The following is a 21,527-nucleotide window of genomic DNA, read 5'->3' on the forward strand; positions in this document are numbered from 1 at the left end:
ATTTTAGTAAACCCCTATTCAATTTTAAGTCACCACTTTACATGTAGGTACCTACCCTAACAAAACATTTTTTTTTTTTTTACTTTTATTTTACCACTCCCTCGGCGTGATTGATATAATACATATTGGTACTCGTACCTACCAAATTTCAGCTTTCTAGTGCTAACGGTCACTGAAGATTATCCGCGGACGGACGGAGGACGGACAGACATGACGGAACTGTAAGAGTTCCTAGTTTACTACGGAACCCTAAAAATGATTGGTATTTTGAAACATATACTTCTTTTGCATATTTTTTTTTATGTAGTTTACATTGTTTCGTCGATATTTCGGCAGAGATCAATCTCGCTAACAATGTCCGAGATCTCGTACAAAAGAGATCTCGCGAGAACGAGATTGCATTCCCTAACTCTAATATTTTGAGCATAAAGAGCGTGTGCTTGATTATATTTCTGTTCGTGTAAGTCCGTTTTCACATTATCCGATCCGATATCGGATGTCGGACCGATATTCCATACATTTAAGCCGCCATTTTTGATTTTTGCCTTTGAAATCCTTCCGACATCCGATATCGGATCGGATAATGTGAAAACGCACTAATTGTAGGGATTACATGGAAAATCACACAAATGTGTAACAGCTGCAAAAGTAAATGACGAATTTATCAATGAATTCATTCATAATTTTGCCATGCAATTTTGCAGCTCAATGTACATTATACTCAGTACTATGAACTATCACAACTCGCTACTTTTGTCTACCTATAAATAAAATAAAATAAATATAAATATTGGAGACACCTTACACAGATCAACTTAGCCCCAAACTAAGCAAATCTTGTACTATGGGTGCTAAACGACGATATACTTACTTAAATAGATAAATACATTCTTACCAACCAATATCCATGACTCAGGAACAAATATCTGTGCTTATCACACAAATAAATGGCCTTACCGGGATTCGAACCCAGGACCGCGGCTCAGCAGGCAGGGTCACTACTGACTGAGCCAGACCGGTCGTCAATCTACCTACTTACAGATATATCTATGTTTCTTTACTTTCCTCTTTCCTAGAAAACCGTCTACATATTAAGAGCCTCGTTATTTCAAACGAGAAAACTTAGTTTACAACTACTACATTTCAATTAATTATTAATTACCTCTTAAAGTTTGCTGTGGCAACTACAATTTAACATTTCAAATTCCATGATGTTTGTTTACCCACGTGTACTTTTGTACTTTTACTTTGCAAATAGTATTTTGAATAATAATAAATAAATAAATATTGGGGACACCTTACACAGATCAACTTAGCCCCAAAATAAGCAAAGCTTGTACTATGGGTGCTAAGCGACGATATACATACTTAAATAGATAAATACTTATATACATAGAAAACATCCATGACCCAGGACCAAATATCAGTCAAGTAAATGCCCTTACCGGGATTCGAACCCAGGACCGCAGCTTAGCAGGCAGGGTCACTACCGACTGAGCCAGGCCGGTCGTCGGTCGGTTATTTTAGTAACTTTGGTTGGTGAACAAACATAATAAAATGTACAATGCGTTTTTAATTTTTACAAAGAGGATCGAGTATTATAGAGAGGTACTGTTTAACTAAAATGTGTAATTACAGTGCATACACTGCCATCTCTTGACACAGGCTTAAAACTTTTGAACCTCAGTTTTGACAATTTGGCCCATATTCTTTAGCTTGATATGTTTTAAAATGTCAAATATTATTGTTTTTTTTTTATTAATATTAGCGCCATCTAGCTGAGCGTACCCCAAAGGTGTAATGCCATCTAGGCCACCGTACCTTTTTCTGTATGGTACTGAGGTACGTTTTTTTCTTAGACTTTATCTGTCTTTACGGAGTTATACAGAATGGGGCCTGTAACAAAGGCGAAGAATTGAACTGTAGGCTATTCTCCTTATACTGATCAACATTTGTTCAGTGACTTTTAAAAATTATGAAGTCTTTAAATTTTTAATTTTTCATACAAAATAAATATTAGCTTCAATGTACGCCATTATTGTTGTCATTGACGTTGTCTGTCACACTTTAGACTTAACAGAATTCGCAATACATTACCTCTTAGAAAAAACTTTCAAGGGTGATAAAAATCAAAATACAAGTTATTTTTAAAAGTCGCTTAACAAATGTTGATCAGTATAAGGAGAATAGCCTAGAGTTCAATTCTTCGCCTTTGTTACAGGCCCCACTCTGTATATGTCTTTGATTTTTATAATCACCAAAAATTAGATCCAGGACTATATTCGATTATATTTATTATGTGCCGAGATCCAATCCATATCAAATTTTTGTCCTTTATAAATTGTACTCAAAACGTTCGCAAAACACGTGTATGTTAAATTATTATATCCATTTATCCTGGAGTTATTCCCAAAAAGTAAACCTCTCGTTTTTACCCACAACTTAATTCAAAGCGTTTTACAGAAAAGTAAAACCAATTTCAACTTTGCGATTGTATTAATTCTGCCCAAATTCTGCCGAAGGCTCCCTAAGGGCTCATTTACACGGTGTGAGAACGCATGCGAGTTTCATGCGTGAATAAAATGTTGAAGTTTTTTTTTTCAATCACACGTTAAACAGCACAAAATAATCTAGGAATGTAAAATTTGCAATATTTTTTCAACATTTCCGTAAAGATATTTTTTAACATTTTTTTTATTGACCATATGTATATAAAATTTTAACAGATTCCTTATTAAACAGCGTATTTTAAAGCGAGAATCAAACCGTGGTCAGTGGAGGAAGAAAGGGAAGGCCTTTGCTCAGCAGTGAGTGGGTCATAATACTCATAATATAGACTATGAAAAAAAAAACACAAGATTCCTTGTTAGGGTCCCCCCACATCTAGCGTCTCACGAGCGTAGCGTCGGGCCAACTGTATGGAAAAAGACGCCGCGTCGACGCTTATAAATAGATAAAAAATTTACCTATCACAACTATGACAACTATACATATAATTTTTAAGAAAAAAAAACCGTCGCCTTTCGGGTTCTGGTGAAAGCTACTTGCGAATGTTGGATTATGTAGAAATGTGTAAGTATTTTTTAAAACTGCTTTTAATGCTTTAATTATTAGATGACAACACAAATGAATATACGTATAACGTTAAGGTTTGAGGAGTTTCCTCAAAATCCTCAATTCCTCATGAATCCGATTATATTATAAGAAATCGAAGCTTGACAAACTTTGACTTGAAAACTCAATATGCTTAACAAACATAACTAAATAAATGTCACTGTTCTGAACTTATATGCATGCTTTTCTTACAAAAATACCAAAGTTACTATGAGTGTGCCGTTCAGATTTGAGGAGTTCGGTTCTGACTATCATCAGCAGTTCTACTGCACCAAATGTCACTGTTCTGGACGTAAGTGCATGCTGTTTTTATAAAAATACCGAAGTCACTATAAGCGTGCCGTTCAGATTTGAGAAGTTCGGTTCTGACCATCATCAGCAGTTCCACTGTACCAAATGTCACTGTTCTAGACGTAAGCGCATGCTGTTCTTATAAAAATGGCAAAGTCACTATAAGCGTGCCGTTCAGATTTGAGGAGTTTGGTTCTGGCCATCATCAGCAGTTCCACTGCACTAAATGTCACTGTTCTGGACGTAAGTGCATGCTGTTCTTATAAAAATACCGAAGTCACTATAAGCGTGCCGTTCAGATTTGAGGAGTTCGGTTCTGACCATCATCAGCAATTCCACTGCACCAAATGTCACTGTTCTGGACGAAAGTGCACGCTATTCTTATAAAAATAGCAAAGTCACTATAAGCGTGCCGTTCAGATTTGAAGAGTTCCGTTCTGGCCATCATCAGCAGTTCCACTGCACCAAATGTCACTGTTCCGTACCTAAATGCATGCTGTTCCTTTAAAAACACAAAAATCACCATATGTATGCCTTTCAGATTCGAGGAGTTCCCTCGATTTCTCCAGGATCCCATCATCAGAACTGGGTTCTGAGAAAAATTGGACCAATCTGTATGCATATACATTCAATCAAAAAAATAATTTCAAAATCGGTCCAGTAACGACGGAGATATCGGAGGTAAAAAAAAAAAACATACAGACGACTTGAAAACCGTCCTTCTTGAGAGATATGAGGCGACGGTTAAAAAGCACTTTTTACGGCATAAAATAGCGAAAAAGCTTGTTCTCCGAGATTCTTTTGCATATAATACGGCTTCGCGATCGGAGGTCGCAACCAATGAGTTTTTCTGAACTTATGTGCGAAATGCCATTTGATATTTGCCAGTCGTTTTTCGGTGAAGGAAAACATCGTGAGGAAACCGGACCAATTCCAATTAGGTCTAGTTACCCTTCGGGTTGGAAGGTCAGATGGCAGTCGCTTTCGTAAAAAGTAGTGCCTACGCCAAATCTTGGGATTAGTTATTAAAGCGGACCCCCGGCTCCCATGAGCCGTGGCAAATGCCGGGATAACGCAAGGAGGATGATGGCTTCGCGATCGGGACGCCTGACGTCACTCAAACCACCCTTTACACATTTACTTCTGATAAGTTTCTGGTTTATGAGAAACATTTGAATCGTATGGGAAGTAGATTCTATTACCAATTTACCATTTTTAACCGACTTCAAAAAAGGAGGAGGTTCTCAATTCGACTGAATGTTTTTTATTTTTTTGTATGTATGTTACTCGATATCTCCGAGATGCGTGAACCGATTTCCAAAATTTTTTTTTTAATCGAACGGGTATAACCCCGAGATGGTCCCATTGCCACCAAGTCAGGGTCTGATGATGGGATCTTGGAGAAATCGAGGGAACTCTTTAAATGCTATAGGCACATGTAATGTTTTTAGTGTATTTTTCAAAGGTACATCAGTATTTTCGCCTGATGGTAATAATTTTATGTGGCTGAGCTGATGATGGAAGGTCAACTCCTCAATGGTTAAGAGTTAAAGGTTAATAATTAACTACTGTACGCATATTCGGACTAACACTTATAATATCAATAGGAACCACTAAAAATCAATAAATAAATAAACTTTTTAACAAAAAATAAAACCGCCTTCAAAAATAAGCGCGTTAGAAAACACGGAGAAACTAAAAAGCAAAAAATAATAAACCTTTGAATTCAGATTTCTTATCGGATTGCAATAATCTAAACATCCAAATTATAAACAAATCAATTATTTTTGGAGTCGGGGCCAGCCTGAGTATGGTTGGGTGGAGCAAACAGGCAATATCAAGGCGAGGAACAGGGCTTGTACTGACTACAAAAATAATTGTTTTGTTTCTAATTTGGATGTTTAGATTATTGCAATCCGATAAGAAATCTGAATTCAAAGGTTTATTATTTTTTGCTTTTTAGTTTCTCCGTGTTTTCTAACGCGCTTATTTTTCAAAAAATCTTTCATGACACCAATGAGGAGGCACTCTAACATTTCATCCCGCCAGGCATGTCACTGTCATTCATATGTGACAGAGAGAAAACAAATATCGTTTTCTCACTCTCAAGTATGAAATTCTTTATTTGTGCTTTATTTGAGCCTCCTCATTGGATATATCGTCAACTCAACAGTCTGCAACGTAACTAAGATCGCATTTTTACGTCCCGTGTAAATGGGCCCTAAGGTTCGTTGTGATGACGACTGGAATCACGTGTGTTTTACGACGGAGTATAAACCTTAGCTTTGGTTTTATACGTATGTGGAGCTGGAGACTTATAAAGTTGCGCCTTTTTAGCCTGGACGGGTGTTGGGAGAAACAAAAACGAGTTTACGAGACGCGCTTATGGTTACAAGGTTGACTTGACACGCTAACCCGCGCCCTGCCTGCTAAGCCGCGGTCCTGGGCTCGAATCCCGGTAAGGACATTTATTTGTGTGATGAGCACAGATATTTGTTCCTGAGTCATGGATGTTTTCTATGTATATGTATGTATTTATCTATTTAAGTATGTATATCGTCGTTTAGCACTCATAGTACAAGCTTTGCATGTCTGTGCTGTAGCTTTTAGCATGTCTCAAGGCCAAAGAAAATGTAATTTTAGATATTTTTAGTTAGGCAATTTACTAATATAGTTTTTAAGTGTTCTGTTTAACTAACAATATATGGATCTTGGTTATCTGAAAATAATTTTTTTTTTTTGCTTAGTTTGGGGCTAAGTTGATCTGTGTAAGGTGTCCCCAATATTTATTTATTTATTTTATTTAAGAGCGTTTGTACACAATACGATCGAATCTTGAACCATGCGACTTCGTGCTCCGATGAGATCTGATGCTAGTCGATCACGAACACTACATAATATTAATATGTATACATTAGGGTGGAGCGAAAAAACACTTTTCTGGAATTAGCAAACCTAATAGTTATCAATCAATGACCCTTAGTCTTTGTACGAATTTTCAGCTTTTTCCATCAGCATCTTCAGCCTCCGCATTAGGTTTGAAATATTGAAACCTGAAAATTCAACTTTCAGATAAAAAATAAATTTTGGCAGTATTATGTTTATTATATGTTATTGATACATATCATTATAAGAAACTACTAAAAGTTGCGAAAATAGCGTCAAAAATCGCCAAAGTTTGCCTAGTTTCAATACATTGGCCAAAATAGCCGCTAAAATACTGAAAATTGGCGATTTTTAACGCTATTTTCGCATTTCTTGGTAGTTTCTTGCAATAATATGTATCAATAATGTATACTGAACAAAATACTGCCGAAAAACATTTTTTATCTGAAAGTTGATTTTTCAAGTTTGTATGAGATTTTCAAAATTTAAAACCTAATGCGGAGGCGGAAGATGTTGATTTAAAAATCTGAAAATTTGCACAAAGGTTTCATAGACTAAGGGTCATTCATTGATAACTATTAGGTTTGCTAATTCCAGAAAAGTGTTTTTTCGCTCCACCCTAGTATACATCTGGTTTTGCTTCAACATTTCTTTTGCGAACCGCCAAGGAGTGGAATGCCTGCCTGAGTCTGTATTTCCGCATGAGTACAATCCAGCGTGCGTAGCCAAATGCACAAACGCTTACAAAACGCTCACGAAACGAATCGTTCGTAGATATCTATCTCTATCGCTTTTGCGTATGGCGCGGCGTTTCGTTATCGTTTCGCGTCGTAGAAATGGCATTCGGCTACGGGGCCAGAAGAGCAACCTATAGTAACGCCGTGTGTTGCGTGGGCGACGGTCGCGCGACCGTCGCCGTCGCGTCTCATACTTCCATATCGATAAGGTTTGATTTCGTATGCGTCGCATCGCCGTCGCGCGACCATCGCGCGACCGTCGCCCACACGCAAGCCACGACATTGGCTAGTTATTTTGTAATATAGGAACGAGAGACATTAAATCTTTGAGTCTTTTACTGAATTTGAAAATTTCAATAAACTTATGTAAAACTCTAAATGGGCTTAAAATATTCTCATATCATTGAGATACAGCGAGGAAATGTCACTAGTAGGTATCCTTGGTACAATGCCTGAAGGGCCTATTTTATTTAGACATTAGCTAGCTTTTAAGTTTAGTCTTAGTTTCTTATATAATTATGTAAATATGTTCATGTAAATAAAGAATATATACCTATGCACAAAAAAAATATTCTCATAATTATCATTGTTACAACTTATTTGCTCTTCTGCGGTCTCGTTTACCTACTTATCTACTAAAAGTGGAACTAGCTATGTGCATAATAATGCAGCTCCATTTAGAAGTTTTCGCCAGGTGTGCCATGAATTAAGTAGTGTGAGAGAACGTGTCAAGGGCAAGACTTATGTACCTACTTACACTTTTATAGTCAGCTTCAAAAATGTATGGCGAGTTTATCAATGAATTCATAATCTCACTGTACAGTGTAGCTTTTGTTATCATGAGCATTTATAACTTTACTCGATCTATTTGTAAACATTTGGGGCAATGCTGAATTTCTCCATACATCTGCTTGAACTACACTATTGGTTACCTTATAGTTACCACCTGTAAGGATACCAGTCAATCTGTCATATCACTCATACAAGCATGGCACGCGTTCGCTTACACGAGCTTTGACTGTATTTCGCGCTTCTTTCATACACATACACATGTTTAATCGCCATTGTACGAGGTGTGCTTATGCGGTACCGGTCGTCCTAAACTACCACATCTAATAGTTATTTGTTATACAAGGGGGCAAAGTTGTATTTTAACGTCGAGTGTGGAATTGAAAAACGAGCAAGTGAAAGGATTCTATAGTTGAACCACGAGCGAAGCGAGTGGTTCGAGAATAGAATCCTGAACTTGCGAGTTTTTTAACACACGAGAAGTAAAATACATTTGCACCCGAGTGTAACACAAAACTTTTCCCCTCACTATAGCGAGGAAACTACAGCGCAAAAAATGCGTTTATCACTGCTTCCAGTAGTTACACAGGTGGTAAATCATCTTTATTACTAGATTCACCTACTTTTATCAATTTTAAAGCAGTTAATTTGACTTTATTCAAGGTCAAATTACTTTACCCACTAGTGGATAAAATACGTTTTTACCCGCTGGTATTGAAGGACAATACACGTGTTTCCGAGCTAGTGAGGGGAAAAGTATTATTTAATCTACCAGAAGCCCTTCGTATTACATTTCGTCTAGTCACTGCCCGTATTACCGGGAGAGGGTGTAAATTAGTGAGATCGGTATTGTGTTTCTGTTCGCAAGTCATAAGTATTTCAGGGTAAAGGGTATCTTATGGCGTTTATTGAACTGACAATTATGGGAGTCTATTGTTATAACCTTGGAGTGAGTTTTAGTGACGTTTACGAGCGAAAGAATTGATGCCATAAGGAAACTCTGAAAGGCTATTCGTGTCATAACACATTTTATTATTTAGAAGTTTAGATGACTAATCAACTTCCTGATAGGAGGCAAGAAAAGTGCGATTTTTTTTAATACAACTTGTGAACCTCGTTTCTCTGTTAGATACTTTGTTTTAGGTTAAGTATTTTCTTCATCATCATCATCATCATCATTTCAGCCATCAATCGGCCACTGCTGAGCATAGGCCTCCCTTCGTGTACGCTTATCCCGGTCTTGGGCTAATCTCATCCAGAAGTGCCCCGCAGTTTTTCGAATGTCGTCCACCCAACGAGCCAACGGATGCCAGGCGCTTCTTACATCCGATAGCGGCCACCATTCGGTCAGTATTTTCTTAATGTTTAACATAATAATTTCCTCATATCAAAAGTAATGTGAAAATCATTAGATATGACAAAAATAATTTCCACTTAGCATGCTAACACTCGAATTCCTCACTACGCTCAGTTTTATATTATACAATCCCTCACTAACGCTCAGGGTTCTATTGTAGAATCCTTTTGCTTCATTTAGGAACCAATGTACGCTCTTGCCGTAAATATATAATTTTGCTCTTTTGTGATACAATACAACCTATACTATCTTACGTACTATCATCAGCTGCAGAAGTGCATGAAGAAATTATGACTGAATTCATTGATAAATTCGCCATGCATTTTTGCAGCTGATAGTACCTAATCATAAACCTAGCCCTACACAGCTGAGGCAGAGAATCCATTACATTTTTATCTGCCGTAACTTCTCAAGACATTTTCTACATTAAATCCAGAAACACGGCTGACGTGTAATCTCGCTGAACAATTTTGCAACCACTCAATCTAAAATGTGTAGCAAAGCACGCTTTACAATATGTCTTGCAACCGCCGTAGAGGCGGTGAGGAACAATAACAACAGAATATTTATTTCAAACTTTCTAAAACTCTTATCTTATATTATAAAGTCAAAGGAGAAACAACTGTAGCGTTGGAAGATAAAGCTTATTATATAGGTGTAAGAATCGTGGGATAAGTAGTTGTGAAAGTAGGGGATATTATAGGCGGGAGCCTTCATAACCAGCGTTTATGTCTTCATCGAAGGCTGGGGTCGGCACATAAATTGACGGCACAACTCATTACTCGCCTATACAACCAGCCTAGCCGAGGTGGCAATCGTTAAGGGCCCATTTAGACGGTACGAGAGCTCGCATACTAATTTTATTACATTGCGGTATTTGATGGCTGTGCAAAATGGTATGTCACCTCAACAGCCCGCAATGTAACTAAAATCGCATGCGAGTTCGCACGCCGTCTAAGGGCCACTTAACGCTACCACATCTCGGACACTGGCGATCAAATATATGAAAGAGGCGCCCAGCACACAGTCTAAGCTCGTGTAGGTGAACGCGTAATATGCTTGTATGAGTGAAATATGACAGGTCGACTGTTCACGTTTTTGACAGGCGGTAACAGAACTGTGAGGTAACCGAGAGAAGTGGGCGGCACTTTCAGCGGGGAGCGGGAGTCGCCATACTGTACGATAGTACTCTTTATTATACTGTGATGCTACGTGCTACGTGGCGATCGAAAACGGCCCCGTAGCTGAATGGCATTTTTGCGACGCAAAACGAAAACGAAACGCAGCAAAAAGGTAGTCTGGCTCTGTCGCGCCAATACGCAAGAGGGATAGAGATAGATAGCTAAGAAAGAGATATTACCGTGAGCGTTTGTGCATTCAGCTACGCACTAGGGTTGCAAATAGAAAGAAAAAACAATTTTTTTTTTAAATTTATGAAAAAAAACGAGCACCATTGTTTTTTTTTTCTAAATATGTTTTTTTTCAGATGAACAAATAATTCGACAATAACGGTTTTTCGTGAGTTGAAACGTGTTTCAATAACAAAAACGTACATTTTAATTTCGATTAACATTCAGTATACAAACGTTTATTGGGGAATCCCCGATGCGGCGTGCAGCGTGGAGAGGCGGTGGTGTTGCCAACAGAAAATAGTGATAACTACCAACTACAGATTTCGTAAATGTTACTTTTATAAGACCAGAAATCAAAGTTATTTCATTAAATTCGTTTAATAGTTAACATTAAGTTTAAAAAACTGCATAGAAGTATTTAACTACTTTGCAAATTTTGAGATTTTGTACTTGAGAAAAAAAATATACTCCAGAAAAAAACTGTCTTTTTCACGGTTTTTTTTTCATGTTTTTTTTTTTTTCAAGCCAAAAAAAAAAACGTTTTTTTGCAACCCTACTACGCACACTGGCTCTGTCGCGCCACTACAGAAGAGAGATAGAGAGAGCTAGGCTACGAATCGTTAGCGATTGCGATATATAATGTACCTTGGCACGGCGTGGCGATGATTAGTCTTCTTACAGTCGATTGCCGTGGGTAAATAGATGAAGAATGTAGGAGTAAATGGGTCAAGACTTGACCATTTTCTGAGGACATTACAGGGTTAACGGATTAGATATTTTTTTTTAAGAAATCATACCTACTTTATACAAATAGAAGTGGCGGATACGATTATAACCTTTGTTATGCCTTGTTCCGTATTAGTGCGGGGCGTTAACAGAGCATTACATAGTATGAATGTATAGTCCCGTCTGGCAGAAAGCATGAAACTTGGCATGTATTTAGCTTATAGGGTTATAAGAAAAAATAGAAGTAGAAACACGCCGAGGTGTCAATGTTTCCCCTCCTTCCCCCCACTTTTGTATCCCTGTTTTCAGCTTTTTTATATTTCCATGAAAACCGTAAAAGCTACAACAATAACGTCTAAAAGAAGTATATTCTCTATAAAATTCTCTACAATATACTGTCTTTGGAAGTATATAGCTAGAACTTATAATTTTCAAACTATGCTCATTTTCCCTTTGCCATATTTGTGTTTGGTGACCAGTAGGATAAGTAAGGCCAGCGACTTTGCACTTATATAATTATATATATATGTGTCACAACCACATTGGAATGTATTTTACAATTTGAAGGTTATTTCACCGATTACCTATACCTAAAGTTAAATTCAAATTATATAGACCGTGTATTTAATTTACCCTTATTCAACCTCTAAGCACCTCCCTTCTGTTACCACTTTGCCTAAGTTCTATACGAACTTGGCAACCGGAGCCCGCCGCAAATCCTCGTCCTTACATAAGGACTACGAGTTTGCGGCGCTCTGGGCCCTTGCTCAGTAGACATGAAGGCCTTTGTGAGGGCTCTGCAGCTCTGTCGACTCGGCTGGTGGACACCGCAGGGGACCCCAGGGCTGACGCGTACCCCTAGCAGCGTATTGCCCTGACGATACAGCGGCCACAACGGGGAAATGCTGCTAGCGTAAACGGCATTGGGTTATCCTAGTTGATTATTGGTGATATAGTTTAGAACATTTATAATTTAAGTTAGTTTAAGATTTTTGCATGTATTTTTAATTTAATTTTGTAGTATACTTTTTAATTTATTGAATAAATATTATAAGTTATTACCAGACCGGATAGATGGGAAACAAAATCAGACATAATTTTTGTCCCAATCAATTTTTAAGTAACTGTTTAGCTGTAATAAATATACGTTTATTAGACAATATTGCCAGTTAGCGATAAATAATAACGACAGAAGTAAATATTTTGATATTTAATTTAAAAAAAAAACAATAATTTATGAAATATCTTCACGTTCGATGGTTTCTGACGGTTTGTTAGAATGGTAAGTTTCAACAACATTCATGAACTTTGTAACAACTTGAGGTAAACTTTCGGCTTCACAAATATTATTATGACCCAGGCCTTGTCCGCGACTAAAGGGGTGCAACATGATAGGTGCTCCGCCTTCTAACCGCGACTCCTTTATATCCCAGTGCAATCTAGTCGCCAACTCATACGGAACTATCTTATCCCCTTTAGCGTGTATAAGCAATATCGGCAGCTCGGGAACCGACTTTAAATGCTGATCTGTTCGAAACGCATATTCCGGCGAATCTTGAAAAGGCTTCAGAAAAGTACCCTTGTAATACGGCAACCAAGAAACGAGTTTCGACAAAGGATGCTGCGCGATTTCGTCGCACAGATTGTTGAAGGCGGCTTCCAGAATCAATGCGTACGGCAGCGGCACAAGTTTCTTCTTAAACCGTTCGCTTAGTTTATCCAAGTTTGCAACTAGGTTCGACGCCACGGCTGTGCCGAGCGAGTGTCCCCAGATCAACACTTTCGGCTTGTTTTCCTTTATATTTTCCATTATCCATGCGTACATGTGGAACGCGTCTTCTACAACACCGGCCTCTGTCGGTCGAATGCGCGTGGAATCCCCATAGCCCCGATAGTCAAAAGTGATGACATGAAAGTTTAAGCTTTGAAATACTTGGTACATTAACAGTCTGTGGGGCGATGCCCTATGGTTGGAGTTCCCATGACAGTATAGAACGATAGGAGTTTCATTTTGCTGCAGAGTTTGTACATTGCAATTCGGCTTGATTTTAACTTGACAACTGCATGGACATAACGAATAGGGAATCAGTTGCCAAGCACCAATCTTGACCGGGCGATTGGCGGCTTCAGAAAAGAACTCCACTTGAAAATTTCTACCGCCGATAATGTTACATTTGGAAGGGTTCTCGTAGTCGACACATCTGGGGTAGTTAACACAGTTGGAGAAGACAATTTTCCTTTGGATGAATTTGCTGTATTTGAAGAGCAGCGGCAGGACTGCGATGTGGAAGATGAAGAGGCTGGCGGTGACCGAGGCACCTGCCGTTATGAATGTGGCAACCACCATTTGAACTGTTTTACTTCATAATTACTAGTATAAACACAAAAAAAAATGTTAATTTAGAATTTTTGAGCCAAATATTTGTCTTGTTTTGTTATGACAATGTAAGTATATTTGACATCAGTCAGAATGCTTGACAATGTCAAACTTACCGGCCTTGTAGTCTATCAGTAAAGAGTTATTGTAAGGTGAAGTTGATTAAAGAAATAATTTATAACTGTAAAGGTGCGACCACACCGCTGATTAAAAAACGGTGACATTACGCAGACGGTACGGAAACGCACGACGTGCCCCATACGAAAGTCACTGCGTTTCCGTACCGTCGCCGTTTTTTAAGCAGCGGTGTGATCGCACCTTAAAGTCTAAGAAAAATCGCACCCCGAATTAGACCAAAATGTCTTTTCGCTTTAAAAATTTGTCTATGTACAGTTTAATGTCTTCTTAGAAAGCCTCCTAGTGAGATCACAGTATAATAAAGAGTACTATCGTACAGTATGGCCACTACCGCTCCCCGCTGAAAGTGCCGCCCACCCCCTCTCGGTTACCTCACAGTTACCGCATGTCAAAAACGCGAACATTCGACCTGTCATATCTCACTCACACAAGCATGGTACGCGTTCACCTACACGAGCTTAGAATGTGTGCTAGGAACGCGCCTCTTTCATATATTTGATCGCCAGTGACCGAGATGTGGTGAGATTCTCCCCAAACTTGACAATAGAAATACATTAAGTATTTCGTACAAATAACACTTCAATCTCGAACCAAAATCCCTAAATAGCATCAATATTTCTTTATCGCAATACTTTGATTTATGTGAATCCTTGAATTCTTGTTTGCCGTTTTCAAATGTAAAACCGATATTATTGGAAAAGCATAAAAGTTCCAGCTTTGTCGTGTTTGTACTTTTGAAAGACGTACTCGAATCCATTAGCGAGGGCCGTGCGGAAAACACCCGCTGTATAATCGGTGAGTGTGTGGAGGGCTGAAACGTACGTCCTAAGGGATTTTCAGAATTTGGGTCCCCCCAATTAGCAAAAGTTGTTAACAATTATTATGACGTCACATATTCTATGTTCATTGGGATGACGTAAGGATTCTAATGATATATCATTCGTCTAAATCGGTTATGGCATTCAGAAGTTATGGTGGAACAAAGAAACTCACATACATACATACTTACAAATATGAACGCTGAAAAAATTCACTTTTTTTTGGGGCAGTTGTGTAAAAATAATTAACTCGCTGTCAGATTTGTGACGACAATTAAGCATAAAATCTGTCTAAAAATTTAGTTTTTTTTACATTCTGAATGTAGATTATCGCTTAAAATGTAATTACCACAAAAATAATATTTTATTGAAATTTCATGTTTAATTTACCGTCAGACAACTGACAGCGAGTTAGGTAATTTTTGTTAACAACTTTCACTAATTGAGGGGTCCCAAATTCTGAAAATGCCCCTGAAGCGGAATGATGGGTCTGTGATTGCTACAGTCAGCATCAAAATATTCTGTGATATGAGAGCTAAAGTACCAAATATAATACATATATCAGAATACATCATCATTTTTAAAGTTCTGTTGATAGCAACATCGAATATACACGGTGTAAGATGAGAATACCGAATAATTTAATGAAAATGAAATGAAAATGAAATATTTATTTTTCAAGTTGGCATATTACAATGCGCATATGAACGTCAAATAAAGCTACGCCGGCTCTAACCCTACGCCTCAGCCTCGAGAAGATTTCAGTCCCCCCTCAGTTGGGAGGGGGGTATCCACTATGGGACCGGCAAGAAACTCGGCGGGCAACTTCTTTTCAAAACATTACATCTTATAACTAACATGCATTAAATAACAAGATACAATTTAACATGCAAAAGTATCCATCAAAGAATATGAACAGACTAGGTACTCTATGGAAATTAATTTCAATAAATTATATTATTGCTTAATAATACGTCGTTCTTCTTCAGAGAAAACATATCAAATTGTCACAGAAGAAAAAGATAATATGGATCTCAATATCATTAAATATGTAATTTACCTACACAACATAAAATATAAAATATTTGATGTGCTTTCTTATCTGAACTGTGTCCTCTATACATAATACAATTATTTTAATTGCTATTCGTTTTTTGTAGTTTCTGGTTCGGGCCATGCATGTTTGTCTGTCAAATAGTCCTCGACTCTGTAATAAGCCTTTAACATCAATGATTTTTTTAAGTAGTTCTTAAGAGCTGGGAGGGGTAATCTCAAAGCAGTGTCAGGTAACTTATTATAAAAATGAATGCATTGCCCAACAAATGACTTCTGTACTTTACGGACACGAAACTTCTTTATGGCAAGCTTATTTTTGTTTCTAGTGTTATAATTATGGATATCAGAATTCTTAGTGAAACAGTCTAAATTCTTAACAACATAAATTATACTATCATAAATGTATTGGGAAGCTACAGTTAAGATATTAATTTCTTTGAAGAGTTCTCTTACTGATTCACGTGTTCCTAAGTTGTAAATAGAACGAATGGCTCTCTTTTGTAATACAAAGATAGTCTGTATGTCAGCTGCTTTGCCCCAAACCAGAATACCGTATGACATTACACTGTGAAAATAACTATGATACACTAGGCGAGCTGTCTCAACATTAGTCAGTTGCCTGATTCTCCTAACAGCAAACTTAACTCCTAACTTTAAACAGCGTATTCCTCATCATATTAGAAGAGTAAAATGTCCTTTTCTGGATTTCGCCTACTTTCAGAGTTATAAGCATATAAAAAAATACGATTAGGTACTTATTATTTCTCAGAACAAAACGCTTTTATCGGACATAATCTAACTATCCTCGTTGATAGATATCAAAAAGTAGCTAGTAGCTCGTTGCAAAAATGTATTTTTTTAGAAAAATAACATTTACTTTTTATGCGAAATTACATCCAAAAAAAAAAAACATACACAAAAAAAAATTTTTTTTGCCGAAATTTACTTGACTTCATATAACATTTTATCTTTATTTATCCCTCAGAAATACATAAAGTGCATTAGGGCAATTCCGAAAATTGTCTAATTACGAAAGTCGCATAAAATTCACCCATTATTTCCATCATATCAAGATTCCCCTTTCGGAACTATCCGAGCATTTATGTCATTCGAAATTACCCTAATGCACCTTAGTTAAAATCTTTCGGTTTCCTCATGTTACACCGCGCAGATTCGATGCTAGTTTTAATACGTTACTTACGCTATAACTTAACTGAATTTATAAACATTTTTGAGCGTCACGGTCGTCACGGAGACTACTTCTAAATTAGACTTATATTGACCGGGATATAGACCGTGATTAGTTGATTACCTTTTTGATTTTTGTCGAGCTCCCAATATTTCCCCTGCACTCGAAACTGCGTCGAAATATCGGGAGCTCGACAAAAATGAAAAAGGTAATCACGGTCTATATCCCGGTCAATTATAAGTCTAATGAAAATAACCGTGAATCATTCATAACTCTTACTTCTAAATTATTCAAATAATTTAATTTTCACTCTATTTTCTACATTTTGAATAAAAGCGAACACTTTTCGCGACAAACAAAAAATAACGCTAACATCATTTAGGCTTTTAATAATAAATACCCTCAAGCTAAGACCCACTAAGATATAATTTAAATCAAATCTGAGCTTAACTAATCCGTCAGCAACAGATATTAGTATTTTTCTCTTTGAAATGGGCCTAATTTAAAAGGTTTTTAAAATCTATTAGTCATTTTGATGGATCCTTTAAAAAATATCATTCACTGAAAATAAGCCGATGAATATAATTATGTAGACTGATGAATCGCATTATCTACATTATATTTAATTACCATTGTTAGAAGCGCTGGTAGCCTAGCGGTAAGTACGTGCGTCTTTCGTTCCGGAGGTTGTGGGTTCGAACCCCGGCTCGCACCAATGAGTTATTCGGAATTTATGTGCGAAATGTCATTTGATATTTGCCAGTCGCTTTTCGGTAAAGGAAAACATCGTGAGGAAACCGGAGTAATTCCAATAAGGTCTAGTTTACTCTTCGGGTTGGAAGGTCAGATGGCAGTCGCTTTCGTAAAAACTAGTGCCTACGCCAAATCTTGGGATTAGTTGTCAAAGCGGACCCCAGGCTCCCATGAGCCGTGGCAAATGCCGGTATGACGCAAGGAGGACGATGATGATATTTAATTACCATTGTTAAATCATATTTTGAAAGGATTACTTACTTTACTTTATATTATGACTCTCATCACCCGCTTTCAGTACCTCTACCATAAGTTTGAAATTTTTCGATTGAAACTGGTTTCGTACAAAGTAGTCTTCGATCGCAATTGGTTACAAAATGGCTATCAGTGCGTTTTCACATTAACCGATCCGATATCGGGTGTCGGAAGGATTTCAGAGGCAAAAATCAGAAATGGCGGCTTCAATGTATGGGATATCGGTCCTACATCCGATATCGGATCGGATAATGTGAAAACGCACGTACGGTGTAAGGGTAGTTTTTGACGTCACGGAAAATTCCACTCATTGTATGGAGAAAGTCAACAGCGCCCCCAAACGCGAAAGTAATTGCACGTAGGCTTAAAATAAATTTACAAGTGGATTATTGGAGGATTTCGCCTGCATGACTGAAGTCTTAATGGCTCCGTCGGCAGAGCCCTGGAGTATCAATCCAAAGGCCTTGAGTTCAAGTCTGAACCCAGTCAGTAATTTTCCACTTTTCAAAATTCTGAACCTAATAATGGCATCGATTGCAGACGTGTTTGCTTATCAAAAAGTTGAATGCAGTTGCACGTTTAAAATACCTATGTCACTCGATAGCGTAAGTGCGTTTTTACATCGTCCGATCCGATATTACATATCAGATATTATTTGTATGTCTTTCCCATCACGGAATAATGGAATTCCGGACCTTTGGGAGGCGTGCGCGGGGCCGAAGCCAACACGTAGAGGCCCTTTCGACACTTTAATGAAATGTAAGGGGTACACCGAGCGGATGTTGCCCTTGCCCGTATCATGGGACACACGCAGAGGCAACACCCGCCAGGGTGTAAGGACTATTTGAGAGTTAATGGAATCTAAAATGAACTGGTCTATTTTGATGAAAGTGATGGACTAAATACTAGATATTATTAGTATTATAATTGATGTAGAACCGATATCCCATACATTACAGGCGCCATCTTTGATTTATTCCATTGAAATCCTTGCGAGATAACGTGAAAACGGACATTCATTGTATGGAGAAAGTCAACAAGGTTACTAGAACCAAAAAAATTGGTAAATATGTCTACACTTTTCTTGACTTTTTCTAAAACGTCAGAAACCCGTGGTTGTGGTTAAATGGTTACACAGTGACCTATTTTCCATCGTGACAATAAATTCGCAAGAATTGGCGTGACTTCAAATAGCATACATTAAAAAATATTATTTATAGCCCACAGACAACGAATGGGCTTAGGGTATAATAAAATGTTTATGGAAAATATAAGGCTCTAATAATTCATAGCATAGACATAGAAAAAAATATAGACGGAAGGTTTTAAGTAGGATCTAAACAACCTCATATCATTATGTAAGTTTTTCCCTCAATACTGAGGATCGCGACCACAAGTAGCGTGTCTCCAGGCTCTCTATTGGTTCCCATAAAATCTGAAGTCATAAATGTATCGTTTGTTCACATTTTCGTTAGTCATAATTAGATTTTTTTTCAGAAACGGACAACTTTTTAAGACTTCCATAAAACAAACCTAACCTATCTCAACCTATCTATCGATGACCTTAGTGAAAACTCTGTAAAGTTTACCGTTTCAGAATTATGACTAATGATAATCTGGCAAACATTACATTATGACTTTCGATCATTATGCCAAACAAAGGGATCCGGTGTCTCCACTAAATACGGTCATAAGCCATGTGGACTGCACGGTATAGGCGCCAGTCGACTTCTTCATACAGTTAGACCATCACGTTCATCTTTCAGTATATGAAGAAATTTATATTAAAATGAGCAAATCAGAAGTTAGGTAATGTGCTACGTGGTAGCAGAAGTGAGAAAGCGAAAGTGACTGTCATCGTCGGTCTTCATTGGGGCTCGAAGAGATGACGAGCCGCTACAACAGTACCGCTTTTTCTCTTCGACACAACTCAATTTTTTATATGAATGTTTGGTGACCAGGCCCCGTAGCCGAATGGCATTTCTCCGACGCCAAACGAAAGCGATACGCCGCTGGCTCTGTCGCGCCAATACGCAAGCGCGATAGAGATAGATATCTACTAGCGCTTCGTTTCGTGAGCGTTTCGTGAGCGATTGTGCCATTCGGCTAGCCACCCAGTTGGCTATCAGTCATATATTGTCGTAATGGAAAAAATGTGCCGTGATGACGTCACATACCCGTAATCTAGGGGTTTCTATAATCTATGATTCATTGGCTGTTTTTTGACATTGAAACCAAAAACAGTTCTTTTTTTCCGCTACGCGTCAAGATCTCGATTGTTGGGATATGTTTATGTTGTTGTGACTAAAACGTTATTATAGTTTATAGCTGTGTTAATCTTTATTTTTTTCGCACTTATATCCTATCTTGCCGATACAAGTAGTGTAGGTTCATACAGACCCATATTTGCTTACCGTCAAAGGTGGCAACATTACCTTCTGTGGGCAACTTTACCATCTGGTTACCTACGCTTATATAATTAAATCTGACAAAGAGTTACATATTCTCCGAGTAAGTGTTAAATACACCAAATACTTTATTTTAATATATATCCAAAATACAATAATAATAATTAAACAAAAATAATAAAAATAGTTCGTGATCAGCAGCGCAGGCTTCGTCAAGTAGACATAAAACAAATCAGCTACAGGCTTCGACATCAATATATATACAAATGAAGTAATCCGCAACAGGCTTTGTCAAACTTAAACACTAGTGTTAAATTGTCTTCATACTGCTTAAAATGTAGGTAACTATAACAAACTAAATAAAACCCCCGACATAGTGGACCGATTTTCATCCCGACTAATTCAGCTTTAAAACAAACACGAAATCAAAGCTATGATGCCCCAGACAGACAGACACGTCAAACATATAACACCCCGTCGTTTTTACGTCGAGATTTAAAAACAAAATAGTTTGCTTAGTTTTATTTTGTAATACGCCTCCAGCGATATAAATCACAAAAGCACATTAGTAGGTACTCAACATGCTATCTAGCCTGATTCTGAACCTAATGCTCTTATTTAAGTAATAACAGAGCTCTTCACTCTATGAGGGCAATAAATACAAGCACAAAAGTGATCTAACCTCCTGTGGCCCCATGTGATAAATAAATTATAATAGTTTCGAATCTTTGTACACAGTGCTAAAGTTCAAATTTGTCTGATAAAGATGACGTCTCCAGGCTTCACACGGGTAAAGTAGCTAGTCGAGTTGTGAAAGCAACATATTGTGGAGAAACGTGCTTCTTTTGTTTCCTTCGTATTAATTTGGGTTGGTATTTTATCAAGCAATAATGGAGGATCATAGCGTGAGCCACGTGACCTAGTAACGGATTTGGTGTAATACAGTGGATGTTATTATGAGGTTATTTTATATTTTGTTCTCCTTTAGATTGTTGTGGGTAAGAATATTTTGCTTTGGGATTCAACCCGTCGAAATTCATTCAAATTCATAACCCACGTTTCCTCCCGTGGGTGTTGTAGAAGTCAACTGTTGGATATGGGGCATTCTGGGATCAATTGTGGTGTGGGCGAGACTAGCAACCTATCAACGGAATATCACAATTTCGTTTTCTTTCAACCTCTTGATTGCTAAGAGTTGTACTGAAATTTGGTCAGTTTTATGTTCTCTGCCTACTCTTTAAGAGTATATAGGTGTGAGTATATATACTTATATATTTAAAT

The 21,527-nt window shown here is 37.6% G+C and overlaps 1 protein-coding gene across 1 annotated transcript; it reads right to left on the bottom strand.

Moving 5' to 3' along the window:
- Positions 1-12,486: 12,486 nt before the first annotated feature.
- On the bottom strand, positions 12,487-13,599 carry LOC125234229 (lysophosphatidylserine lipase ABHD12-like). Its single transcript, XM_048140437.1, has one exon. The coding sequence runs from the start codon at positions 13,597-13,599 to the stop codon at positions 12,487-12,489; it is 1,113 nt and encodes a 370-aa protein (XP_047996394.1).
- Between the last annotated feature and the right edge of the window lie 7,928 nt (positions 13,600-21,527).

This window comes from Leguminivora glycinivorella, chromosome 15 (assembly GCF_023078275.1).
Source record: "Leguminivora glycinivorella isolate SPB_JAAS2020 chromosome 15, LegGlyc_1.1, whole genome shotgun sequence".
Classification (NCBI taxonomy): Eukaryota; Metazoa; Arthropoda; class Insecta; order Lepidoptera; family Tortricidae; genus Leguminivora; species Leguminivora glycinivorella.